The following is a 27,976-nucleotide window of genomic DNA, read 5'->3' as shown; positions in this document are numbered from 1 at the left end:
ACTGAGCATCTCCTCAGATATTAAGACATACAACTGTGGGGAGAGGGTGCTTTTTACTCAGTAAGAATATATATATATATATATACTTTAACTGTACACAATTTATAGGCATGACAGCTTCCAAAAGAACAAACTGATAAAAGATATTGGCCATTTCTTCATAATTTCATTCTTTTTACAATTATCTCCAAATGTAACAATTTGATCTAATTGAAATGCTACATTTAGTAAGAAAATCAGCAAGTAACAAAGGAAGCACAGCTCCAACTTGACATTATTGTCAGTAAAACCAGTGGAGATCCCAGGTGTCCAGGGCAGAAGACTGCATAGACCACTAGAGGGAAGAGCTATGTCCTGAGAACCAGAGCCAGTGTGCAGTCCATACCTAACTGATCATGGTCAGCTGACAGAGCTGTTTTAAAGAGCATCTATATCTACAGACATACAACAATTTGAATATCCCAAGAAACATTATTTCAGGAGCAACACTACAGGCAAAAAAGCCCACCCAGCCCATAAGACACAGGCCATAGCTACAGAAAAAGACCACATGTTGATGTTCAAGGAGTCGGATTCAGAGTCTTCCTCTTACTCAGCAGGCCCTTTCTTTGGGGATGGAACATGTGATATTATAAAAATGTTCTGGTGTAATTATGTGGTCTAGGCTTTCCAGCACATCTTACAAGTAAGAAAGTGGTTTCTACAGATTCTCTTAGACATTTAAACTATTAGTAGCCACTATGCTGATTTGTGAATCTAAGAATGTCAAGATAAATGATAAAATGCAAACCTCACACCCAAGATTTTGCCAGCTTTCCTTAGCTGGTGTCACCTTTTGCTGGAGCAGTGCGGGGAAAGACCAATACTCAGCAGATCCATTTCTTCACCTTAGAGTTAACTGACACGTCAAATGACAGGCAATGAGAACACCGAGGGTGATTCAAACACCAACAGTTACTAAAGGAGTCGTTAGGAGCTCAGCATGACATACAAGAGCAGTCTTCATCCTCTCAGAGCAGCCTCTCAAGCTGCAGGCTTGGGGACCAGACCTCCAACCTCCAGGTGAACAAAGGAAATAAATCCTGGTCCATTTGCCAAGTGTCAAAGTAGATGGACATCAGGCCCACGGAAACACTATCTTTTGTCAAGCTAAAACTTAAAACCTAGGCTAAATTCATAGAACACAACTCCTTCCGTCCCAAACTCCCCACTTGCAAACACTAAAGTAGTAAATCTTTGTTTCATAGCACCTTTATACCTATGTATATCTCTGTGTGTGACTCATGAATCGGCTGCAGAATGGGACTCCAAACAACGGAAACAAGTATCAGACAGCTTGGCCCACACAAGTCCTGAACACCGCTCTTTAAACAGCTCTTCCCACTTTTCCCAGAGGCCCAATGGACAAGTCTCAGCAGCTGAGGAAGTGCAAGGTGGACTGTACTCAGAGTCTTCCTCGCTGACCCGAGGCTAAACTCTCCCAGGAGCGGGGCTAGAGACGTTTTGGCTCTCAGGACTATGAGGCCAAAACTGAGCACCTGTGGTCATGTGTGGTGCCCTGCAGCAGCATGTTCTCACATTACATCTCACCTGACCCTCTGTGAACCCACCCTGGTTCTGTGGGAGCCTCATAAGGAACCTGCTGCCACGAAAGAGTCCTGCTCCTATGTCTGCTCCTGCATCTGCTTTTTGCCTCCTGTGACTCAGTACCAAATCCAAACTTCCACTGCATAACAGAGAAATCACCTGCTTTGAGGTCAATGCTTTGTACTTATTTCTATTGCTGCTTGTATAGAAACCCCACCAAAAACATTTCTGGTGATGGGAAGGAAGTAGGGTTCTCTTGTTGCTGTCCTGTATACATGAACAGGTATAAAGAGTGGTAAACCCAGATGTGGGTCCTGCTTCTGGTTTATATACAATAATTTATAATCAGTTGTATATTTTTAATACCTCAAAAATTAATTCACGATCAAAGTCCTTCATGCATGTGAGGAAGATCTGGATGAAAACAATGGCCAGCAGATGTTGCTGTTGCCGGGGAAGGTGGTGTGTCATCTTCTGCTGTAGCGTCTTCAGTGCCCGTGGTTCATACGTCCTTAAATTTTTAGTTTCTTTGTGGTCTCAAGTCTTTTTCTCAGCAGCTCCCCAATTTCCAGAAGTGAGTGCAGGTAACTGCTCTGCACTTTACCCTGCACAGTCTTTGAAAATTTTCTTTCTTCCTACAACAGAAACAATAACTTGTGTTGCTCAGAAATCATTCACTTGGTTTCTAGTGACCTCACCCAGAACACCAGGTCATTTTTAATGTAAGGAAGGGGAAAGCCATTTTGGGCATTAGGTGACTCATATGGACATGTGACCCAGGCTGGTATGACAAGTATGTATGTCCCAAGCCAACAAACATGGGATTCTGAGTAGCTGTAGCTCAGATACAGTACTGTTAGTATTTTATGACAAGCTGGGCAAGGTATAAAATCCAAGACTTCTGTTTTCAGATGAAGTAGAACTGTATCACTAATTTGACATCACAGCCATTTTAAACAGCACCTACTTTATACCAACTCCGTCTTTCCCTATTAGAATACTGTCGAGGCCATCCCCTGTCCCATCCATTGTGCTCCAACGCATCTCCTCGACTCCCCTATTGAATCCCACCCTGGATGGTAGTCCACAGGTTCGAGAGACAAAACCGTACTGCAGTATGGAGTACCAAAAAGTGGGTTTGCTCCAACACAAAGAGGGCCAGGAAGTTGGGAGGGCTATATGAGGGTGAAGCCCAGAGTCTCAACAAAAACCAGATACAAACTTCCTGATGAACAATGCTATATATAATGGTTTTTGTACAAGACAATGCATACAAATGTTTTGTTTTGTTTTGGGAGATAGGTTCTCCCTACTTAGCCCTGGCCATCCACCTGACTCTCCCTCCCAAGTGCTGGAACTAAGATGTGTGTCAACAACCACATCTACAAATACATTTTATTCAGTAGTATACATAAAAAGTAAGTACAGCTGTACCTAGCCATAGGCTGTATACCCACACGTTCCAGCAACCACACATAAAAACTAATCTCAAGAACAAACTGAGGGCTGGAGAGATGGCTCAGTGGTTAAGAGCATTGCCTGCTCTTCCAAAGGTCCTGAGTTCAATTCCCAGCAACCACATGGTGGCTCACAACCATCTGTAATGGGGTCTGGTGCCCTCTTCTGGCCTGAAGGCATACACACAGACAGAATATTGTATACATAATAAATTAAAAAAAAAAAAAAAGAACAAACTGAGCTGAACATAAGACTTTTTTGTTTGTTGTTTGTTTTAGTTTTTCAAGACAGGGTTTTGGGGGCTGGAGAGATGGTTCTGCAGTTAAGAGCACTGGCTGCTTTTTTTTTTTTAATTTTTTTTTTAAATTTATTATGTATACAATATTCTGTCTGTGTGTATACCTGCAGGCCAGAAGAGGGCACCAAACCTCATTACAGATGGTTGTGAGCCACCATGTGGTTGCTGGGAATTGAACTCAGGACCTTTGGAAGAGCAGGCAATGCTCTTAACCTCTGAGCCATCTCTCCAGCCCCTACTGGCTGCTTTTATAGAGGACCTATGTTCAGTTCCCAGCACCGTCATGGTGGCTCATAACCACCTCTAACTCTAGTTCCAGAACATACAGAATGACTCAGGCACCAGGTTCACAGATGTACATGCAGGCAAAATACCCAAACATTAAATATATATATATTAAAATATTTATTTATTTGTTATGTATACAATACACTGTAGATAATATTGGACTATAGCAATCCTCCTGCTCCAGAGTCCTGAGTGCCAGGAGAACATATGTGCATCACCATGCCCAGCCTCCCTGAATGCTAGGCAAGTGCTCTCTACCAACTAAGACACATCCCCACCCCTCAGTATTAGTCCTCTTAGGAAAAGAACAGCCACAAAAAGATGGGTTGAGGGACTGAAGAGGAGAAAATACCTATCACCTTAATGTAATTTCTCAACAATGTAATTTTAAAAACCACCACCACAAAAAAGCGACACTTGTTGTCCTGTCTTACAAAGAGAGAATGAGAAACTGAATAAACATTAACTAGTTAGTCCTCCTGCTAATGTTTCAAAATGTACAGAAAGCATGCTGCTTGCCTATCATCTCTTACCGGAGAGATAGAAGTATCTTCTAATGTGAGTTCCTCAAGTTTAAGTGCAATTAGATTTGCTTCAAGTCCTTTAATATGATCCACAACGTTGGAAATTAAAGTCTGAAGTCCAGTAACATACTCTTGGAAACTGGTGAAGACTGGAGGCTGGGGTGAAGAAGATTAAAAAGTGTTACAATCTCTCTGAGCAGTTGTGTTTCCAGTACATTACGCTACCTTCCCACCGCCCAGTGTTTGATGCTGTGACCACAGGTATGGAACAACGGGATAGTAAGACAGTCTGAAATAACCAATTAGCTGCTAAAACACCGCCTTTGAACAGGAAAGAAAATACTGGTGGTTAACTTAGGAGCAATATTTAGGTTTAGGTTTTTTTCTCTTTGAAATGAATTTTTATTTCCTATTCTCCAGTATAGCTGGAGAAGAACTAGTAGAAAGTATGTTAGTTGTTTATGACTTCTGAGGGTGGGAAATGTAAAAAAACAGTACAGGATGGACAGGGAAACAAGGCTTTATTTTCAGGACTAGGGAGGCAGCTCAGTGGATAAAAAATTTACAAGGGTAGGATCCAGCAACCACATAAGTGCTGGCTGGAATCCTAACACTGTGGAGGCAGAGACAGGCACAAACTGGCTATCTAGACTAACCAAACTGGTGTGCTCTGGGTTCGAGTGAAAGACCCTGCCTAAATATGTAATGTGGAGGAGAGCAACCAAGGATGATATGACTCAACCTCTACCTCTTGCTTACATATTTGCATACTCACATGCACATATGCCATATATACATATGAATGGAAAACCAAACCAAAACATTTTATTTTCCTTTCCTTCTTTACATATGAGATTTCCAATATTAATGGAAGATAGAAGAATAATATTCTGAATTAAAAAAAAAAGATCTCGCTATATAGCCCTGGCTACCCTAGAATGAGTAAAACAAAGAAAGAAAGGAGAAAAAGAGAGCCAGGCATGGTGGCTCATACCTGTAATCTTAGCACCCGAGGTGGAGAAAGAAAAATCAGGAGTTCAAATTGTCTAAATTACATATGCAATTCAAAGCCAGATCCTGATGCAACAAAAATAAGTACCAGAAGAAACTTAAGTAGCAATTTGTTTAAGCATGAAAAGTCCTTTCTAAACATGACACATAACTAGAAACTATTAAAAAAGACTATCCTCTCCACTCTCCAAAAACAGAAACCATTTACTGAATAAAAAAGACAGAGGGCTGGAGAGATGACTTATAAACTAAGAGCACCAGATGCTCTTGCAGAGGACCCAGGTTAGAGATTTCTAGTGGCTCACAACTCTATTTAAAGGAGATCTGATGTCCTCTTCTAGACTCTGTGGGGACCAGGTATCAGGTGGTGTACATGCAAACAAAACAACCACACACTGAAAAAAACCTTTTTTAGAATCACTTGTGAAAAGAACAAACTGGATAACTTGTGCCCCTATAATAAAGTTGACACTAAGTGTTATGAAGAAAGAGCTGTTCTCTAAAGGCTCAGCACCATATAGACTTGAGAACACACAAACCATATGGCCAGTGCTGGGGGCAGGGTTATAAGGACACACTCGGTTCACTTCGGATCTAAGTCTAGATTCTAATAATTGCTCTACTTATAGTCAAGATATTATAAACCAACTACATATTCATCAAAAAATAAACTGTAGTTTATTAAATATGGAGAAATGACCAAAAAAGAGATAAATCTACATTTATTGACATAAAGATAGCCTAATATCCTAATCAAATACAAAAACAAAAGTCAAGTTACAGATTTTTATTTTTAAAAAAGTCTCATATAGCACAGCCTCTAGCTCTCTATGTAGCCAAGGATGGCCTTGAATTCTTTCTTGCCCTCTCTGCCTCCACCTGCTGAGTGCTATGCTCAATCCCGACCTTCTGCATAGCATGATCCTGACTTGCATTATCACTAACTTGTTAGCGGTGTTGTCACACAACTGAGAATATGGGTGATCTCTAGTCATATCTTCATGGGTTACTGTAATAATCAGAAAAACAACAATCCAGGTTTAGTGGCACACACCTTTAATCCCAACACTGTGGAGGCGGAGGCAGACAAATCTCTTTGAGTTTGAGGCCAGCCTGGCCCATACAGTGAATTCAAGGAAAACCCTGCCACAAACAAATAAACGAGTATGCGAATGAATATACAAATTAAAAAAAAAAAAAAACACACCTCAAAAGTCTTAAGTACTGGGTGTATTCTAGGATTGTACATGATTATTAGGCTTACTTTATGTGAGGTTTGTTTGGGGTCTTCTATGTAGCTTTGGCTGCTAGTAACTCTATGTAAACTAAACAGACCTCAGACTTGCTGGGGGATTTCAAGCATGTGTTGGCACAACAGTTCTGTAGGATGCCTGTGTGTGTACGCACATGAGTATGTGAGCTACATGTCTGGGTGTCCATGGACGCCAGAAGATGCTGTCTGATGCCCTAGAGCTAGACATGAAGAGGTTGTAAGCCATTTGGTGTAGGTGCTGAGAATCAAATTCTGTGGAAGCGCAGCAAGCTCTCCTAACCACTGAGCCAGCTCCCAAGCCCCATGTCTTATTTTTAATCACAAAAGGAAAGAACCACCTCTGCAATGAACCAGGGAGACACTTCCTTCATCCAATACTAAAATCTCAAGAATGGGACACAAACATTTAATGATTTAATGAACTAAAAAGGCAGTGCTCATGTCTAACCTAAATTTCTACATGTATCTAAGGAAATACTAAGACTCAATAGTGTGAATGTTGACATACACATGCCTTCACTCTTCAAAAACAGGCAAAAGAATAAGCACTATTCAGATGCAAGGAAGGTAGAGAGACAGCAACTAACAGCAGCATCACAGGAATCCAGCACTTTGAAAAAAAAAAAAAATAGCAAGGTCCTAGTTGGGAAGAATGGGTACTCTCAACTCTCAAGCCTTCCAAGAACATGCATAGGTTTCCTTTGAGCACATTGGGTACACAGCTCAGTGTCCTGAGCTTGTAGTATTGTTTCAGATGGATCAACTGACAAGACAGCAAATGTGGCCAATGATCAGGAAGCGGTCACTAGAGAAGGACCTTCATGGAGCCATTAGCCTGTCCCTGTTACTGTGAGGATGTAACTGGGGAAAGAGCTCTCAGGAGGGGGCAGGAAAGACTGTCTCAAAACCAACAAACACTTATAGTCCCAAGTACTGGGAAGACTGATAATCCAAAGTCAAGACAAGGCTAGGCAACAGAGTAAGGTCCTTTCAGAAAAGGCTGTGGGAGAAAAGGTGCCTCCAGAGCCCTGAACTCGCACAGCATGCAGACAAAGAAGAAGGAAAGGCAGCCGAGTTATTACCATGACGATGCTGGTCTCTTTTTTCTTCTTTTTCTTTTTCTGTATATTTAATTTGTATGGTCGCAGGACACTCTCACAGTAACTGGATACCCAAAGGATGATAGAGATTGTCTGAAAGAGGAAATGTGCAAATTAGTCAGTATGGATTACAGTAAAGTATGAAAACAGCAGCTAGACACAGACATGGCAACTGACAATTCTTCAGAAGACCACCAGACACCATGGAGATGAGAAAAGCCAACCAGGACTAAAAACTGTGAGCCAGAATGAACTTTTCTTCTTTTGAAGACGTGCCCTCATGCTACCTAGCCTCCTTATCCTTCCTGCCAGTTCTCATCTGCTAGACTCCATTGCACTTCACCTCTCTGCATGTTCCTTTGCTAAGTGTGACGTCTACATACTCCCCAGGGCTTGGGACCCCAGAACTCTCCACAAGCAGTCACTGGGACTCAACAGTGAACCTGGGAGTCCTCAGCTGGAAACACACCCTTGAGCATTCAGTTAGCTTCTGTTCCACAGTGTGGACCATGTGTGTGCTACAGTAACCACTCAGCACTTGCTGAGTAGCCCCTAGGCTCTCACCAGTCACCAGAGCAGAGCATACAGCCTCCAGGCCACAGGAAAAAGAAGGGAAAGATGGGTTTAAAAAAAAAAAAATGGGTATTGGATTCGGGAACACTCTACAGTTAAAAGTGCTGGTTGTTCTTGCAGAAGACCAGGGATTAATGCCCAGCACCCACAAGGCAGCTCATCACTGACTATGACTCCAGTTCCAAGGGATTCCATGCCCTTTGACCTTCTGCAGGTACCTGTGCACAAGGTACACATAAACTCATGCAGGCACACACATATACACATATTAATAAAAAAAATCACAACAACAAAAAGAATCTGGTTAAAAATAAAGAGTTTTGCTTCCAGGTATGTTGGCATGTATCTATGACTCTAGCACTTGGGAAGCTGAAGCAGGAGGACTCAGAGTTTGAGATCAAGGTCAGTCTTGAACTAATACCCTGTTTCAAAAAAGCAAAATGGGAAGAAAGTTATATTTTATCTCCTCCAGACTCCAGAATGTTAGGTAATTAGTAAAACAGCTGGAGGAATGAACTAAAGAGCCAGAGGAAATGGGACAAACTGACTTTGGGGGAGTCTCAGAGAAGAAGACTGCCACTCAGAAGCTGTCCCTAAGCACAAGGGATGAACCAGTTTAGAAAACAATGTGAAACTGCTTCTAGTGTCCCAAACAATCAGGTGAGAAAGGGTTAAGTGGCAGGTGTAAATCCCTGCCTATGCCCCTCAGGAGGACGGAGACACACCTCGACAAAGAAGACCAGATTCTCTAGGACAGCAGGCTGTGTCTTCACATTGCCATCTTTAACTTCTAAGAGCTCGCCTTTACACGTGCTGAAGACACCTGAGGGAGGAAACGGTTTTCTGCTTTTATTCTCCTTAACTTGCCATACATTTAGACACACAATGAAGAATCTGAAAATAACTGGTATAAAAACCAAAGCTAGATATGGTGTCATACCTTTAATCTCAGCATGGTAGGAAGAGGCAGCAGGCAGATCTAAGTTCAAAGCCAGACTCATACATACTAAGTTCCAAGCTGCACTATCCAAACTGCCCAGAGCTAGAAAGTGAGACCCTCTCTCAAAAAACAAACAAACAACAGCTACAATGGAATGGGACTGTAGCCAGCTTACCCGGCCAGCTCAAGATCCCAGAACCTATCCATAGTACCACCACCACCAAAAAAAAAAAAAAAACCAAAAAAAAAAAAAAACAAAAAAAAAAAAAACTCCCCCACCCCCAAAAAACAAAAAAAAAAAAAGCACCCAAACAAAAAGTCCCAGTGCATATGAAAAAAATGTCTTAACAATGATTTGTTCTGGGCTGGAGAGATAGCTCAGAGGTTAAGAGCACTGGCTGCTCTTCCAGAGGTCCTGAGTTCAATTCCCAGCAACCACATGGTGGCTCACAACCATCTGTACTGAGATCTGGCACTCTCCTCTGGCGTGTGGGCTTACATGGAGGCAGAATGCTGTATACATAAATAAATAAATCTTTAAAAAGAAAAAAAATGACTTATTCTGTAGTCTCCAAAATATAAAAAGTAGTCTTAAAAATGATACATGCTAGGCATCTAGCCATCAGCTAAGAGATGTGGAATATAGGTTACCATAATGTGAAGACTCAGTGAGTGGTTTGGAAGAACACCCTGACCTGAAAGTGTAAGTCCACTGTAGGAGAGCATCTACATGGGGCTGGAGAGATTAATAAAGTACTTGGATCACCCAGCAACCTTATGAAAGTGAGGCACAGCCGGGCGGCGCACGCCTTTAATCCCAGCTCTCGGGAGGCAGAGGCAGGCGGATCTCTGTGAGTTGACCAGCCTGGTCTACAAGGGCTAGTTCCAGGACAGGCTCCAAAACCAGAGAAACCCTGTCTCGAAAAACCAAAAAGAAAGTGAGGCACAGTAGTGAGCGCACATAGAAGAGTCTCTGGGGCTCACTGGCAGCTAGTCTAGGCAAATTCGTAAACTCAAGTAAGTAGCCTTGCCTTAGAGAGCATGGTAAAATGGACACTCAACTTTAACCCACACACACCCAGACACCATTAACACACATAAGTCACCCATGGCAACTGAGTATTAAATCTATACCATTAATAGTCTGGTCAACTGGGCCATAGCCACTTGCATCCCAACTTCTAACAGTTTTCAAGTACTTCTGCTGTGAATTTAACTTTAAGGCATGGTACTGTTGCATGCCTGTAATCCCAGCACTCACAAGGGAAAACGCAGGAGGATCACAAAGCCAAAACCATCCTGGACTGCAGAGTGAGTGTGAGACAAGCCTGGAATACACATAATGCCCATCTCAAACACTTAAAAACAAACAACTGTTAGTTTTGAATAGTGAAAATTTAGTTTTTTAAGGTTCCAAAAATATGAGCCGGGCAGGGTGGTGGTGGCACACGCCTTTAATCCCAGCACTCGGGAGGCAGAGTCAGGCGGATCTCTGGGAGTTCGAGGCCAGCCTGGTCTACAAGAGCTAGTTCCAGGATAGGCACCAAAGCTACAGAGAAACCCTGTCTCGAAAGAAAAAAAAAAAAAAAAAAAAAAAAAAGAGCCGGGCGGTGGTGGCACACGCCTTTAATCCAAGCACTTGGGAGGCAGAGGCAGGCGGATTTCTGTGAGTTCAAGACCAGCCTGATCTACAAGAGCAAGTACCGGGACAGCTAGGATTTGTTACACAGAGAAACTCTTGTCTCGAAAAAACAAAACAAAAAAGAAGATTCCAAAAAAATGTCAGGCAGTGGTGGTGCATGCCTTTAATCCCAGCATCGGCAGGTGAATCTGTGAGTTCAGTCTGGTCTCAGAGCGAGTTCCAGGACAGCCAGGGCTACACAGAGAAACCTCAACTCAAAAAAAATTTTAAAAAGAAAAAAAAGCTTATTATTTCCAAATCTTTGCATGTGTTTATATTATTTTTAAACACTGAGCTACTTTCAAACATGCATGCCCAATTCAGGAATCTGCAGTCAGAACTTACCTTTCAATAGTTCTAGTAAAGCTGCAAGACCATTTTCTATACGTTCCTGTATATCCAGTGTACCCTCTAAAATTGAAAAACAAACAACCAACATTCATTTTTGTAGAAAGATAAAGAAGCAGATTGGGCATGACTGCACATAGCTGTAATCTCAGTACCCAAGACACTGAGGCAGCAGAATTGAGTTCAAGGCCAGCCCACAAGCCATGGTGAAAACACCAGTGAGCTAGAAAAGGTATTTGTTGTCAAGCTTCCGGACCTGAATTTGACTCCTGGGACCCACATGGTAGGAGAAAATGGACTCCTATAAGTTGTCCGGTGACCTCTCTGTGAACGCTGCAGCACATCCATATCTGCACACTCGCACACAATAAACAATGAAAACTGCAATAACAGGTCTGGAGAGAGGGCTTAGGGCTGAGAGAAGTATATACAATCTCTCTCTTACAGAGAACCTGAGTTCAGTTCCTGGCACTCATTTCAGGAGGCTCACAACAGCTGTAACTCCAACTCCAGGGAAACTGATAACTCTGGTTTCTACAGGCACCTGCCATAATGTACATACCCCAACACACATAATTAAAAGCTGGGGCTGAAAAGATGATTCAGTAGTCAAGAGTACTGGCTGCTCTTGCAGAACCAGGTTCAATCCCCAGCACTTCGTGACTCACAACTGTTACTTCAGTTTCAGGAGATCTGACCAGGCCCCCCTCCTCCAACACACACTTCTGGTGTCTGAGGGCACAGGCACATACATGATGCACAGAAATGCACACAAGTAAAACACCCATATGCATAAAATAATAAAATAAAATAGATTTAAAGTAATAAGAATTCTAAAAGGCAATAGCAAACTCAGTATCAACAACCAAGTCATGAAAACAACATGCATGTAAACCCCACTACTGAAAGACATTCGCGGCCAAGGGGTTGGCAGGACAGTGAAGGGAAGAGGGACAATGACTGCTCCTCTAAGAACTATCTCAGGCTCTCTAGTAGAACTGGTCAGTTGTGTCCCAAATGCTGCAGATCTATCAGCTCTGAAGGAAGCCTAAGGGTGGGGGCTCAGCCTATGGTTATTTTTGATCCCCCATAAATTTAGAATCTCAGTAACCTTTCAATATTTATTCACTTATTATAATTTTTAATGATAAGAGTCTAATAAACACACGCCCGTGCACACTTACCTAAACCACTGGTATCGAGCTCATAGACATCATTGACAAGGTGAAAGGAGCGGACCAGGCACTGACAGCAGCCAGAACTAAAGAACCTGCCCATCCTGGTGGGGACAGGCCCAAGGAAAGGATACTGAAAAAAGAGGAAAAAAATCATACCCTTAATTCGCAAAAAGTGTGAAAACAGGACTTGTTTGGATAAAACGTAACAAAAATTCACTAATAAGAAAACTGGTAACCAACTCCCACAGTTAACAGCAAAAGGGCATGTGTATTAGTGGAGCATGGTGGTGTGTGCCTGTAGTCCCAACACTGAGGCAGAAAGACTTGAAATTAAAGGCCACCCAGAACTATACACCAAAACCCCATCTCAAAAAAAGAAAAAAAGAAAAAAAACCTCAAAATGTTGTTTTGCTTTTCCTGACTGATGAGTCTAGACAGAGCAAAACCCTGAAATGGCTCAAGACCATTAAATCCTTCTTTCTCACAGTGCCACAATTTGAACAAAATGTGCTCTTCATTATGCATTAAAAGACAATTGCTGAAATAATTATTGAGCCTCTGATAGCAAATACTTGTTGATACCTGAATTTCCTTCTCAATAAACCGCTTCCCCGTCTCCACGGCCACTTCTAGCTGTTGGAGGAGCAAACGAAGAATGTCAATCCGGGAGGATACACCATTCTCCGAGGTCTTCTCTGAGTTCTTTGGCTCCACAGGGTGGGTAAGATTTGGAAGTCCACTGATCAGTCTCAACGTTAAGGTGCGAATTCTTAACCACATGGTCTCCTCCTCCAAGGAGAGTTTCTTATGCTCTTCAGAAACATTCCTTAAACAAAAACATCCCCAGACCATCCATTTTACTCAGCCTGTTGCCTTCAAAGCTTTGAGCATTTGCTTTCACCCATCAAGAAACCTCAGTACAATTTCTGCCTCAGGCCAAACATCTGATTGCTGCCTGCTTCACCAGGTAATACGCTGGCCATGGCAACCATACCAACAGGCCATCTCCCCACTCGGAGTATCTGCTCTGATTAAAACACGAGTGACACAAAAAAGCTGAAATGCCAGAAAAACAAGTGGTAATAAAGAACCCAGCTACCCAAACACTCAAGAGTCCACAAACTCACACAAACCCCTTCAGACTTCTCTATACAAAAGTTATATAAGTATATAAACTGTACTGGGGCTCAATTTGTTGGCACAGAATATCCTTACCATTTGCAAGGTGTATTCCAAATAGCACCAAAAAAATTACATATATGCAAACATATATATTATACATGTATTTGGTACATATTTTATATACATACATACATACAGGGTCCTGCTAAATCCACATGTCTTGTCTTTCTAAGTGCTGGGATTAAAGGCATAGATGGCCAACCCAACTGATTTGTACTACTTTTGTACTGTATTTATTTAATGGCAGAGGATCTATTTGCAAGGATAGCCTTCAACTGATGCCTGACAGCTTGTACTCCAATCATCACTTAACAAGAGCAGCTCTTGTGGCCAAACTATAAGAACACACCACTTGTGTATGGTGAACAACTTTTCTGCTGGAAGCCTGGAAGCTTGGAGCATGCTGAACAGAGTATGATGTAGCCAGCTGCTAAAAACCTTGGACACTGAGCATCCAGCTGCCCTAAGCAGAAACAGCACAAACTGTGTGATGGCACCATTTCTCTCCTAGATGATACCCCCTCAAGTGGAGGGAGGAGAAATCAGTGTCCCAGGCTGGGCCTATCCTACCATGTAGTTTTTGCTGGGGTGAACCCTAGTGCTGCAGTACAGGAACTACACAGTCTTTCTGCCAGTTTACTCGGTGAGTCATGGCAACCTACAAATCAGTATTCAAAGACCTCTCATACAGGGCTTACATTACATGCCTATGCACTAGCTTCCTACTACAGACCCTAAAGTCAATATGCTGTATTTTAAGTACGGAAATAGATTATCAATTCCATATAAATTTTACATGTCAATTAAAAACGACAATAATCATGTTCCCACACAGCCAATGTTGACCACAGATGTTCATCCCTAGAAAACAAGTCCTGGTGGTAGTAAGCCTCACCTAAGTAGTTCCTAGTTGCTGATTTTGCTCACTATGAACTCTTTATAAAGGAGGTCACTACAAATGAAGAAATGTGTATTTAATATTTAATTTTTTTTTTGAGTTAGGGTCTCTTACAGCCAAACTTGCTATATATTCAAAGATAACCCTGTACTTCTGATCCTTCTACATCCCTGCCTCTCAAGTTCTGGGATCCAGCAGTATGCCACCACATCAGGATCTATGCCTTACTATCGTCTAGTGAATCCCATTCCAACCTCTTCACAACTTTTGTGGGCACAACTCCTTATATTCCTTTAAAAAAAAAAAAAAAACTTTTAATTTCCATGCCTATACTGGAGAGGGCAGTGGGTTCCCTGTACTACTACTACCTCCCTTCATACCATGTCTCCTTGGACTGTCACCCTTTGAGCTGCCTTGCTTATCTTTATGCCCCAGCTCCAATTCCAGGGCCCAATGTGGTAGGCATACTGTGTTTGTGGAATTGAGAGCCCTGCCTGTGGCTTCTGTCACTATTTACCCTTCCTCTTTACATACTTTACGCATGCACGTGGAGGCCAGAAAATGGTTTTCTTCTCCACCAGGAAGGTCCCAAGAATTGAACTCAGGTTGATGGCAAGACCCTTTAACCACCGAGCTATCTTGCTGGCCCCCCTGGCCCCTCTGAAGACAGGACATAAAGGCTAGCAATCTGAAGTACGCTCAAGAGTATGGCAAATGCAGATCTTCTGGTGGCTGAGAAATTGCTTTTCAAAGAATCACAGGATGGTCTTGTGATTATCTCATTGATATAGGGCTTGAACATGCTGTGTAGCTGGGATGACCTTGAACTCCTGATTCACCTGCCTCTTAAGAGCTGGAATCACAGACAGGTGTACACCAGCAAGCCAGACTCTCGGACAGATATTAAACCAAACTGCTGGTTATTCAGCAGATAAACTGGATCCAGAGAGTTTACTGTCCAGGCCACAATTAGTCACAAAGGGAGTACAGTTCTCACCCCCACTGCTCTGGACTGCTAACAGTTTTTTCGGCACCCAAAAACACAGGGCGTTTGACCTCTTCACAGGGATATGACCAGAGAGATACTGAGAAGCCATCTGAGAGAAGCAACAGGACATGAAGCTTGGCGGAATTAAGTTAGGGGACAGCTAAGGGGACAGTAAATAGACACTATGGTACATTCACTAATTCTTCTCTGTCAGGGGTTCTCCCTTTTTCCACTCACTATCACCAGTGAGAAACTTGAGTGCCCGAGTACACACCAGAAGTCTGCATCTTCACCTCAGTAGCCACAAGTCCATGAGAAATAGGCAGAGCAGAGGGCAGCACATGATTTGTCCTTCAGTTTTTTGACTTGCCAGGGCTATTCATGTTTGCATGTGGCTTAGAATAGAACACCAATTAAGTATTTTTAAGTTTTTTTTTCCCTGAAACAAAATCATACTGTGTAACCCTGGCTGTCCTAAAACTGATTGGCCTCAGAGTTCTGCCTACCTCTGCCTCCAGGTGTGAACAACAACACCTGGCTAATAAACACTGATATGATTACAACATTTTGTACTGTTAAAAAGAAATAAGTAATTCTGTATACAAATACCACACACATGCACAAACACATGCATATGTGCACATGTGCACACACACACCCCTGTCAATGTGCCATAACCCTTTAGAACCTAAGGGAGATTACAAGCCTCTATGAAGTGCTAGAAAAGCCAGTATCACATAAAAATATTTTCTACCTTCCTCTCAGATGACTAGGGAACTGCATCCTGCACCTTGAATCACCTGAAAGTCATACATGCCATGAACAGGCCTAAACTTAGCAGGCCCAGCACTGAGGTGGGATGTGCTGTGCACTTACTTGTGCTCCAACAATGAACATGTATATTTGTGTAAAAGAGAAATTTTTAAAAAGTTTTAGATGCACGCTGACTCTTCAGAGCTGAGCTCCTCATACCTGTCCTTTGGATCCCAGCTAAAGAAAACATCCAAGTCTCTGTTGTCTCGCAAATCTTCCCATGGAACATCATCTTCCTCTGGCCTCAGGTTCATCGATTTGATACTTTCTGCCAAGCTAGTTGATCTGTAATACAGAAAGTTTGCTTTGACTGTACCTGTGCATATGTGCACGCATGTGTTATATGTTGCACATGCAAGAAGACTGTGTCACTGTGTATGCCTGGGGCGACCAGAGGTTTACATCAGATGTCCTGCTCTGTTTGTCTCTATTTTATTTTGGAAGATAGATTATCTCACCAAACCTGGACCTCACTGATTGCCTGGCTGGCCAGTGAATCTCAAGGATCCTTCTGCCAGCACTGGGCCTCCTGGTTGGGATTACAGGCGTGCACAGCCATGCTAGACTTTTTACTTGGATGTTGGGGATTGGAACTCCAGAGCTATTTATCTCCCCAGCCCTAAGGTCTTATTTCTATAACAATATAATTATAACAACATTAGCTAGGACTTTCTTTTACTGGAAAGAAAGGTTTTACATTAGAAAACAAGGTCTCATATAAGGTCAAATAGAACTGAGACAAGTTATCACAGCAAGCAAAAGCTTTTTGGAGTTCAGCAGAATACAGTAGACAAGCACCTGCCCTGTTCCTGAAGCCTATCTAGAGAGGAAGGGGAAGCTCTACTGGATCTGAGAGTCTCAGCTCTCCAGCATTCTCCATGACAGGGTCAAGGCTCTGTGTCTCCATTTGCAGCTTCTTCTCTTCTCATCCTCCATTTACCCTTAACTCAGCTACTGACAGCTAAGACCATCTGATCTGGCCCCTTGGTCCCACTTGGCCTCTCATCACATACTTACATGTTTGCTTCAAGAAGAAGGTCTAAGAGCATCCGTTCAGTGCGCACTTGTGCAAAGTGGAGAGAATTATTCAGCCTGTTCCTAAAAGCGATAAACTCTGGAATCTTCTCAAATGCACCGTATTTGTAAGCTTGAATAATGTATTCTGAGGTCTGAGAAGGAAAGACACCACCTTGGTATAAATACTCCACAGGTCAGGCAATGTAAGCAAAGTTTGCCAGCCAACTAAATATTCAAACTACAACCAAGGCTCTGGTCCAGGCTCAGAAGGTCTGGCCACACAGGGCAGTCCCAGCCATGAATGAATAACACTACTTTTATTTCCTTCTGGAGATGAGTCAAATGTCTCCTCCACTACATTGCTAGCCTGAGGTGGCTACAGCCATCTCCAGCCATGTCTTAGCACTCATGTCATTCATGACAGCAGGACTTAGAGGATGTTCTATCACAACAGCCAAAAATTTGGCAAATGCCATTCTGGAATGGAGCTTGTGTATCCTACAATCCTAACACAAACTATGCTCTGTAGAAAGCATTCAAAGGCGCCATAACTACACAGGCATACCCCATGGGCCCCAAATGAAACCCTCTCCTTCAGAAAGTGACTGCTCCTTGGGTGGTTCTCTCTCAATATGGTACCAGACACAAGGCAGATAAGCTTCTCAGAAGGACAGAAGACACCAAACAACAAGACCCATCAACAGGAATGCCATCTACTCTGAGGAAGATGTCAAGAACCAAGATTCCTGAGCACACAAAACTGCTAGAAATCACCATAGACAACTAAGGGAAGGCAGCGCTCACACGTGTATTTTAGTTACAGATTAAAATCATCAGATGAAATGCTGCAGAACAGAGGCAGGACAAAGAATTCTTCATGAAGTACTGGTGCAACAGAAGCAAATCTCAGGAAAGAACATTTCACAAAGTGGGTCGAAGCCACCAGGATCAGAAAAGAGATCAGCCCTGTGGGCCAAGGAAGTGTTTAGCTCAATGCTGATGTCTGCCTCAAGACATTTTCTGGAAAGCCTTTTGCCTAGCCTTAGTTTGCTTGCTCTGCCCCCATTTCCACTATGCCTGAGTAATTTGCCCAGTAGAAAAATAGGCCAATAGTCAACAACATACCCTCTGATACACAGCCTCGCAGGGTTCATTTCAGGCCGTGGGGTTGCACCACGGGCGCTAAGTCAACTGCTTTCGATGCGGCTTTTAAACCCCCAGGGGACACCTCGGCCAGCTGTTTGCCTGCAGTATCTGGAGAGATTAAAGACGGACGGACACAAGAAAATTAAAAAGATTACGTGTGATCCTGTGGGTTTAGGATTACCTGCCAGCTTGACTGAGGACAACTGCATGCCCCATCAAGAGGCCCACACTTATCACATCCTTCTCTCCTACAGTCCCCAACTTAGAAGACACAGCAGAGTTGGCTGCTGACCCTTGAAATGGGAACCTACAGCTTGACAACACTTCCAATAATTCAGGATAGAAATAGGACTTGGAGTGGTTCTAGACAGAATGTAGTTCCAACATGAGACCCAGCCTTCCCTCAGTGGGAGCCTCAGTGTCTAAGTGGCCCATGGAACTTCACTTGTGAAAAAGACAACAGCTTTTCAAAGAGAGAAACAAGGGGCAACCAGGAGATAAGTATAGTTTGTAACAAGCCAGGAACAGCTGCAGTTTGTCCATCTGCCTGAGATAGTCCTTAAATGCCACAGTAAAGTGACTCTGCAGAGCTAGCCAAGGGCCCAGGGAGTAGTATCAGAAGGTTGAGAACATCACTGATGAGGCCTTGTACCTCATGGAACGCACCCAAACCAGAAGCCACAGGCACACTAAAGACTACTGACCAAAGTGTGCATCCACAGCTACTGCCATTCATTTGTGCACCAACGAGGCTAATTAGATGCCCAAAAGACCACTGAAATGAACCCGAGTCGCTGTGAAAATTAGTAAAATACATGGGTATTAGACCTTTAAAAATGACCTTTATTAATACCTAGATTTCAAAAAGAACTTTAAAAAGATTTTTATTATTTTTATTTCTGTGATGTGTGTTTGGGCAGATCCCCTGGACCTAGAGTTACAAATGGTCACGATCTGCCTGATGTAGACTCAGGTCCACTGCAAGTCCAGGAGTTCTTCACCGCTGTACCATGTCTCTGTCACCAAAAAGCAAGCTTTTAAAACCATGAACATTTAAGTGACTTTTGACAATGAGGAAACCTAACACTGATTCCCAAGTAAGATGACAACAGACAGACATCCAAAGATAATTTTCAACCCAAAGCACAAAGCCCCTGTACAACAGAGTGTTTGTTATTGAAGAAGTGCTAAGTTGAAGAATTAGAAATGAAATACCTTAGCCGCCTAAGAGAAAAAGCACTTGGGACATCCCCAAAACCAAAGAATGAAAGCTGCAAAACATGGAGTTTGGGTTTTGCAGAGATAACAGGTGCAGGGTTCCATTTCCTTACTGGGGACACAGGCACAGCTGCCTCAGGTCAGGTTAGAATGGTTAAAAGTGGCACTGGTATAAACTTAAGGAGGGGGACTGTTACTCCCTGATCAATAAGATGCTAACCATTTATCAGGCTCAATATCATGCACATTTAGCTGCATAAATCAGCTATTCAATGATTCATAATCAACTATTAGCAAAACACTGACCCCTCTAAGGACAGGCAAGAAGATAGAGAGGGAGTTTAGAGCCAGCCTCACCTACACTGCAAGGCCCTGTCTCAAATTTTAAGTCTTCAGTAAATGAAATGTCTTTAACCTCTTCCTTATAAATATAGGAAGAAGAGATAAAATAATGAGACTTGAGGAAACAGTTTTCAAAAACTGTAAATTCCTTGAAAAAAAGAGGAGGGTAATCACAGATTCACTCAAATGATAGTTACAGCGGGCATTTCACCCAGTGTCTGAGACAAGGTTTCTACTTCTATGCCATGCTGGCACCTTGAAAGCAACAGGCTTAGATGCAGATACCCTCTTCTCTTTCATCAGGAAGAAAGTCTCCACAGATACCAATCCCTTCCGTTGGTGGTGAGGGCTGAGACAGAGGGATTAGCCTTCTCCGGGATTGGAGTTGTCCTCTGCTACAGCACACCTACAACTCAAAACACAGACTACTCAGAAGCGCCTCTACTCTACTTCTCTAGTCTCCAAAACAACTCTCAAGAAACAAGTGGAAGACAGGAGTGACTTTAAAGCAAAGGACTCAAGAGTATTGTCAAGATAAATCTCAGATGGTGACTTCCTCAAAAAACTCATTATCAAGAGACCAATAAAATGGAAAGCTACAGGCTGAGGCTGGCATAGCCAAACTCCAGGAAGTAAGGCTTAGTTAGCCACCACACAGGAAGGACAGCAGCAAGGGCCACTCTTACAACACACCTTCTCTGAACACAAGCTCCCGGACAGTTTTGTAAACCATCAGCTGAGAGCACCTGGATGCCCTGAGACCTTCTTTAACCCAATGAGCACAAGTGAGCAGCAGGGTGAGTGCACTCAGTCCACCCTCACCTCCAAGGCAGCTCTAACTCACTGCTCCTTAAATGTAGTAGGGGTGGCTGTTGGTTGGTACCTCTTGCTGCTAATCTTGAAAAGTCTCTGAATAGCATTTGAAACAAAGTTGGCAGACAAAAGACTTCTTAGTCTCTTAATGCCCAGTTAGAAATGTAAACTTCCAAGGATTCAATTATATGCATGCACACTGAACAAATGCAAATAGCTCTACATATGGTCTAGGATGATTAAACTCAGCTTAAGGGCACCTGCCAGCAACAGAGCATGGTGTCATGTGATATGCATGTTGTGACCCTAGGGGGGTGCACTCTGAACCATGTCAATCAGCAGTAAATTACAGCACCAATGGGTTTCACTTACATCTTTCTGGTTGGAGTGGAAAAACCTGAGTGCGAAGTTACAGGACTGGGAGGCAGCAGCGTACTGACCCAAGGATGCAGCGTATCGGGTCAGAAGATAGCTAGGTAGGAAGGAAAGAAAAAACATGTCACAGTTACCTCATTCTACTGTCAAAATATTAAGTGCCAAGAAAGAGCAGGGCATAAAAGAAATCAAACAAAAAACACTGCCAGTGGAATGATCTAGTTCACAGGATCAAATTAAAAGAAAGTGAAAAGAGTTCTTTCTTTACACCTGACAATAAGAGAAAGAAACATAAAGCTGGTCAGAGAACATGGTGTTCTCTTCCTAAATGTGAATAGAAAATGTCCATTAGTAATTGCATAGCACAGCCAAAACTCAAAGGGATACTTTGGGTCAGTGCCAACAGCAGAGAAGTAGCAACTTCAAAATAGAGTGTGCATGATTGGAGCTGTAAACTCTGTAATGCTTGGAGATATAAGTCCCTCGTGCTTTGCAGAGGGTCACAGTAGTGACTGGTGTCTAGAGTGCTGTTTTGTTATCACCTATAAGTGAGCTTCCTAGGCTGTCTGCACAGTATTCAGAGTATATACTACCAACCCAATGGTGTCGTGCTGGATATGCTTAGCATCAAGGCTGGAGTAAAGATCCACCACTGGCTCAAATGCACCCAGCATGCAGTAGATTCGAACAAGCAGCAATTTGAACTGAGCATTGGATGGGCTATGGGTTAAGCCTTCTTCTAGCAGAGTCAGGGCCTGCCACACAGCAGTCTCCTCACCTAGAATCAAAACACATCATTATCCACTCATCTTTAGGGAACCTGCCGAAATCAATCACCTGCCTTGACTAGTCTTTGAATAATTTTGGATGCATACAAATTTTAGATGGAGACCTGCAATCAAAACAGGGGATTCCCTTGATTACAAAGCCCTTCAATAGTTCTATCAGTAATTAAACACAGCTGTGCAAGAAGACGACGTGTAGATCTAGAGAGGGAAATCATGGAACCTCACAGAATCTTGGATTCTGAGAAGAGAGGGACTTAGAAGAACTAGAATCTGCTAGCTGCCCCCACCCCTGCAGCATTGTCCCAAGACCCAAAAGTTATCATTTTTATTCCATACACAATCCTACTAATATTACATTTGAGGGGGCTGGAGAGATGGCTCAGTGGTTAAGAGCACTGGCTGCTCTTCCAGAGGACCTGAGTTCAATTCCCAGCAACCACATGGTGGCTCACAACCATCTGTAATGAGATCTGGCGCCCTCCTCTGGCATGCGGGCATACATGGAGGTAGAATGTTATATACATAATAAATAAATCTTTAGAAAAAATACTACATTTGATACTGTAAAAAATACAAAACAAAAAACTGCTATTAGGACTAGAGAGATGGCTCAGCAAATAAAAGTGCTTGCTGCCAAAGCCTGCAGCTGAGATCAATTCCTGGGTCCCACAGGGTAAAAAGAGAGAAATGACTCTGGCAAGTTGTCTTCTGACACGTGACCCATGGAACATCTGTGTCCACATGTCACACACAAACACACGGAATTTAATTAAAAAAATAAAGAAGCTTATGTGGTGGCGCACACCTTTAATCCTAGCACATGAGAGGCAGAAGCAGGCGGCTCTCAGTTCTAGGGACAGTCTGGTCTAATATTGAGTTCCAGGCCAAGCAGGACTACAAACTACAAAGTGAGACCCTGTCTCCGAGAGAGACAGAGAGACAGAGAGACAGAGAGAGAGAGAGAGAGAGAGAGAGAGAGAGAGAGAGAGAGAGAGAATCTTTTATGTGTGTGGTTTTTGGAGACAGGCTTTAGCCCTGGCTGTCTGTCCTAGAACTGACTTTGTAGACCAAGCTGGCCTCAAACTCACTTGCCTCTGCCTCACAAATGCTGAGATTAAAAGCATGCACCGCTGCCACCACCACCATCTGGCAGAAAAATCATTTTTTAAACATTAATAAATAAAAAGAGGGTTTTTGTGTTCTGTGGGTTTGCCCATCTGCCTTTAAATCAGTGTGGTTATATCTTAAGTCTAGTTTTAAATCAGAGTGATCATTCATTATGCAGATAAATTTAGAAACCAATGAGATAGCTGCTGAGTTGGGCCCAAGGTTCAGTGCTAAGAGTTTCCACAGTGTGGCCTCCATCTGCAGCAAACCCCCATGGAGGTGACACTGGTGTCCTTACCTGCTTCTCTCCATATATCAGTGAGCACATGGACAGCGAGGAGGCAGTAATAATCAGAGAACTGCAACTCTGTCTTCAAACAAGAGCGCCCTAGGGGAAGGATTTAAAAAAAAAAAAAAAACGACTATTTTTAATAATTACTCATAAAGTGCTGCGACAGGAGACTTTTGTTTACTTTTTAAGGAAGAAAAATGATAGGCAGAAAAAGAGGAAAAGAAAAAAGAAAGTAAGAATAGGATGAGTAAGCCGGGCAGTGGTGGTGCACGTCTTTAATTCTGCTCAGGAGGCAGAGGCAGACAATCTCTGGAGTTTGAGGCTGACCTGGTCTGGTCTACAGAGTAAGTTCCAGGACAGCTAGGGCTAGACAGAGTAACCCTGTCTCGAAAAACAACACAAAAACAAATAAATAAAAAAGAATAGGGCCTGTACCGAAGAAAAATACAAGCCATAAAAACGGGATGTAGCATGAAGATAAGTACGTGCTTAGCATGCACAAGCAACTGGCTTCAATCCCTGGCAACACAAAAGGGGGCAAGAAAAAAATGGATGTATAGAAGGAAGGGAGGTGAGAACACAAACCAAATCGCTTATAAGTCACACTAAGCTGGAACAGAACATTCCAGAGGAGAAGGTGCATACACCAGTCTTTACAAAGAAGTCTGAGGTGAAGAAAAGAACCAGAGCCTCAGCTTAATTAATGCTATATTAACCCTCCTACCAAATGGTTCTTAAAGCACAGTGGTGCTCAAGTGACACCTCTTCTGAGTGGCCTACAGCCAGCCAGCCAAAGTTCCTGCTTCTGCACTGAACATTACCTTACAATTCACACCACACTACTCTGCTTCCTGCAGTGTTGTGAAGACATAAGGCCACAGCTCCCAAGCGCAAAAATCCACACAGGTCATACAACTTGTTTGAGAACCATGGAATAGTCTGGCTGCTCAGGAGGAGCAAACAACACCTGTTAGACTAACTAGGTTTCTGAGAATAACTCAGACTGAGGAAGCATTCGATAAAATGCCCAGAATGTGCACTAGAGGAGTGTGCTCTAGGTACTTTACATACTGACTTCTCGGTCTTAGCAGAACTGGCAGGAGGGTGGGGAGGACATGAGCAACACACACATCTGAATGGCTACTCACCAAACTCCAGTCCGTGTTGGTACCTTAACATCAACTCTCTGACCACACCCAGCTTCTGGTTCTTATCCATGATGTGGTACAAGCCAAGGAGCCTTGTCAGCTGCACGACACACAGATGCTGCTGCAGGGCACGGATGTCACCTGGCAGGGCAAGTTTGTCCTCTGTTGGTGTTGACAACGGAACAACTCCAAGAAGCTGATTAATGAACTGCAGAGAGGAAGAACAAAGGCCACACAATGCAGATGTGTTTGGGACACCTGAGATGCTCTATGGGATTCCTGTACCAGCTATCTCTACCCCCGACAGCTATTGTCCAACCTCTAGCTCGCAAAGACCAGGTATGGTGCTACACGCCTAGATCATGCATGGCTATGCAAACTGAGCCACAGGAGATCCTCCCACCCCTTTACTTTTATTTTATGTGTGTGGATGTTTTGCCTGTACATGTGGTGTGTACTACATTACATGTCTTCATGGAAGCCAGAAGTCGTCACCAGATCAATGTACACATAATTGTGAACCACCAAGTGGGCGGTAGGAATTGAACCTGGATTTGTGTGAGAGCAGGCAGCACTCTTAATCGCTGAGCCAATCTCTCCAGCCCCCAAAGACCTCATCTTTAATGCTTATGGTCTTCCCTTCTGCATGTTACAATTTACCCAAGAAGTCATACCCCTGAACTCTGTACATAAACACTGCAAAAACAGCTCCACTTAGATAACAAGAATGAAGAGTCTTTCAGAACTCAATTGAGACTAATAGATCCTTATTAGTTAGGGAGCTGGGATTAAAGGCATGGACCACACCTGTGTCCTAGATGAGTCACCTAAGTCTGTCAAAGTACTAAGTCCTGGTGGAGTGAAGATACAGTCATTCCACTGTGCTCAGTCCACTTTACTCCTCATGGGCACAGAAGGCTTTATGGTAGGCCACATGGCAGCAGCCCTGGCACAATAAGACTTCCAGTCATCAAGCTTTGCCACAGGGTTACTAGTAAACCAGTGGATGGCAGATACGGGTTTATTCATGCCTTTATCTCTGCACATACTATCCTATCCTACCTCGGTCACATTGCTCCCCAGTAGATAAAGGACTCCAACTGCCTATGACCAAAGTCAGCTCTGGAACATGCACCAAATACTTCTGAGTATGAAACAGTCTAGGGAAGTGGATCTCAACCCCTTTGGGGGTCGTATATCACATATATACTGATGATTCATAACAGTAGCAAAATTGCAGTTATGAAGTAGCAATGAAATAATTTTATGTCTGGAAGTCACCACAACACGAGGAACTGTATTAAAAGGTCACTGTGTTAGAAGGTTGAGAGCCACTGGTCTAGGGAAATCCTATGTATGGCTCTCCAATCTCCAATGTGTGAAGACACAGCAAGATATACATGCCACACAAGTGCCAGAGTAGCTTGACTTGAAACTGCTCAGCCTCTAGATGACATCAGTCAGGTGTAAAGGCTCACACCTGATCCCAATGTTTGAAGGCAGAGGAAGGAAGACCCTGGGCCACATGATCCTTCACAGAAAAATTAAGATCCTATTGACAGGTGAGAAACCTGAGCCAGGTGAGATGTCCAAGTGTGATTTTCCACTGGTTCTAGACCTCACCAAGCACTGTGGCTGCAAGGCACTTAATATATCGCCTTTCCTGCACTAGTGTACATGCATAGATACTCTGGACACTAACAGAACTCTGAGAGACACGTACTTGTGTGCATTGGGCAGCAGGCAAGAGGTCAACAAACACCTTCAGGTCTGTGAAGCAACATGGCTTATCCCCAAACTTCTTGAAATACTGGAACATTAACTCTTCTGGGTCACCTTCAAGAGAAGACACTATATTACTCATTACTCAGACTGGTCTGTTTCCTTCAAATTAACTTTGCCTGCCGGGCGATGGTGGCGCACACCTTTAATCCCAGCACTCAGGAGGCAGAGGCAAGCGGAGCTCTGTTGAGACCAGCCTGGTCTACAGAGCTAGTTCCAGGATAGGCTCCAAAGCCACAGAGAAACCCTGTCTCGGGAAAACAAACAAACAAACAAACAAACAAAAAATTAACTTTGCCTGAAGCCAGTCACAGTAGCACACACCTTTAAGTCCAGCACTCTCTGTCTCAAAATATAAAAGACAAAACACAATAAAAGATAAAGAAATAAAGAGTTAAATATGGTGTTGCTAGGTGGTGGTGGCACACACCTTTAATCCCAGCATTGAGGAGGCAAAGGCAGAAGAATCTCTGTGAGTTTGAGGACAGCCTGGTCTATATAGTGAGTTCCAGGACAGCCAGGTATTCACAGAGAAACCTGGTCCCAAAAAGACAACAATTATGTATGGTGGGCACACCTGTAAACCCAGCATTTGGGAGGCTGAGACAGGAGGGTCACTTTAAAAGTTATTCTCAATTTTACAGCAAGTTCCAGGCTACCCTTCCCACCTTCAATAAATAAATAAATAAATAAAAATAAATAAATAAGTGAAAGAATAAATGAATGGTAGGCTCACACTGGGAGGCTGAGTTCCAGGTAAATTTGGGCTACTGAATGAGATCCATTCATAAAAAAAACGCAAATCAGAAAGAATACTCATATACTCTGAGAAATATTCAGAAGGGCAGGACTGGAAATTTCTCTTTAAGACCAGATGGACTAAACAGATACACTAATATAAAAAGCTAAGTTGATTGGGGCAGGGAATGGGAAGAGAGGAGGGAAGGGCGACAGTGGTTGGTATGTAAAATAAATAAAATGAAGCCAAACGGAATATGTGTGGAAGATGGATTTTTCTGTAAGCAAGCCATCTTTAGTAATTATTTTCAGATAATAAGCTCATTGATAATGAGGACTGGTCAAGATCTGAAGCGTATCCCTCATCTTCTCTAGTGCTCCCCAATGTCCAATGATTCTTACCCAGTTTGTACTCGTCATTACAACCTTGGCTTCGCAGGCGCCTGATGAGCTCCAACTTAGCAAGGTGTGGGCCTCGGACATGCCTGGCATTTTGTGATGCCTCCATTATCCGATCCTCTATAAACTTCACAGCATCTTCTGCAGAGCAGTGTACTTCCCCTTCTAAGGAGCTGAAGGAAACACAAGGCACCATTACTGCCTCCAACAGGCTCCACAAAGTTGAAGCCAAGCGAGACTGATCTTAAGAAACCGTAGTTTGCTATCTATAAACAACAAAAACAGCAATAAAAGAACAGTGACAGAGTGTGGTAGGTGCCACAGCTACAACCCACGCCTCTAGCAGATAGCAGGAGACTAAGCAAAGGTCAGCAATGGCTGCACATGAAGACCTTGCCTCAAAAAGTCAAGGGCTCCAAGTACCTGGGAGGAAGAGTCAGACAGATCTCTATGTGTTCTAAACCAGCCAGGTTTACACAGTTCCAGAACAGCTAGGGCTAGAGACCCTGTCCCAAACCCCACCCCCCTAAAAAAAAGCAAATGGCTAGCAGTGTGGATTAGTGAGAAATCACTTGCTTCACATGATTAGAGGGCTAGGAAGTCCTTAGCAAGGCAGTGAAGGGGCGCAACCCACACGAGGTCAAGCAGGTATGAGAAAGCCATGAGCCTGA

At 43.1% G+C, this 27,976-nt stretch overlaps 1 protein-coding gene across 1 annotated transcript in view; it reads right to left on the bottom strand.

The window, feature by feature from the left end:
* Window positions 1-1,474: 1,474 nt before the first annotated feature.
* Naa25 (N-alpha-acetyltransferase 25, NatB auxiliary subunit) overlaps window positions 1,475-27,976 on the bottom strand; it is a 52,774-nt gene continuing 26,272 nt past the window's right edge. Inside the window, exons 9-23 of the mRNA XM_050158929.1 lie at window positions 27,309-27,478; window positions 26,110-26,222; window positions 24,387-24,594; window positions 23,245-23,334; window positions 21,649-21,829; window positions 21,049-21,148; window positions 17,158-17,309; window positions 16,300-16,425; window positions 12,842-13,085; window positions 12,266-12,389; window positions 11,079-11,144; window positions 8,838-8,935; window positions 7,522-7,632; window positions 4,165-4,311; window positions 1,475-2,222 (exon numbers count right to left, since the gene is read on the bottom strand). Coding sequence (XP_050014886.1) covers window positions 2,100-2,222; window positions 4,165-4,311; window positions 7,522-7,632; window positions 8,838-8,935; window positions 11,079-11,144; window positions 12,266-12,389; window positions 12,842-13,085; window positions 16,300-16,425; window positions 17,158-17,309; window positions 21,049-21,148; window positions 21,649-21,829; window positions 23,245-23,334; window positions 24,387-24,594; window positions 26,110-26,222; window positions 27,309-27,478 — 2,053 coding nt within the window. The 3' untranslated portion in view covers window positions 1,475-2,099. The remainder of the gene's footprint in view (window positions 2,223-4,164; window positions 4,312-7,521; window positions 7,633-8,837; window positions 8,936-11,078; window positions 11,145-12,265; window positions 12,390-12,841; window positions 13,086-16,299; window positions 16,426-17,157; window positions 17,310-21,048; window positions 21,149-21,648; window positions 21,830-23,244; window positions 23,335-24,386; window positions 24,595-26,109; window positions 26,223-27,308; window positions 27,479-27,976) is intronic.

The sequence above is a fragment of the Alexandromys fortis genome, unplaced genomic scaffold, assembly GCF_014885135.2.
Source record: "Alexandromys fortis isolate MF-2015 unplaced genomic scaffold, M_Fortis_MF-2015_v1.1 scaffold_90, whole genome shotgun sequence".
NCBI lineage: Eukaryota > Metazoa > Chordata > Mammalia > Rodentia > Cricetidae > Alexandromys > Alexandromys fortis.
Note: the sequence above shows the minus strand (reverse complement) of the source record. Positions and strands in the feature narration are given on the sequence as shown.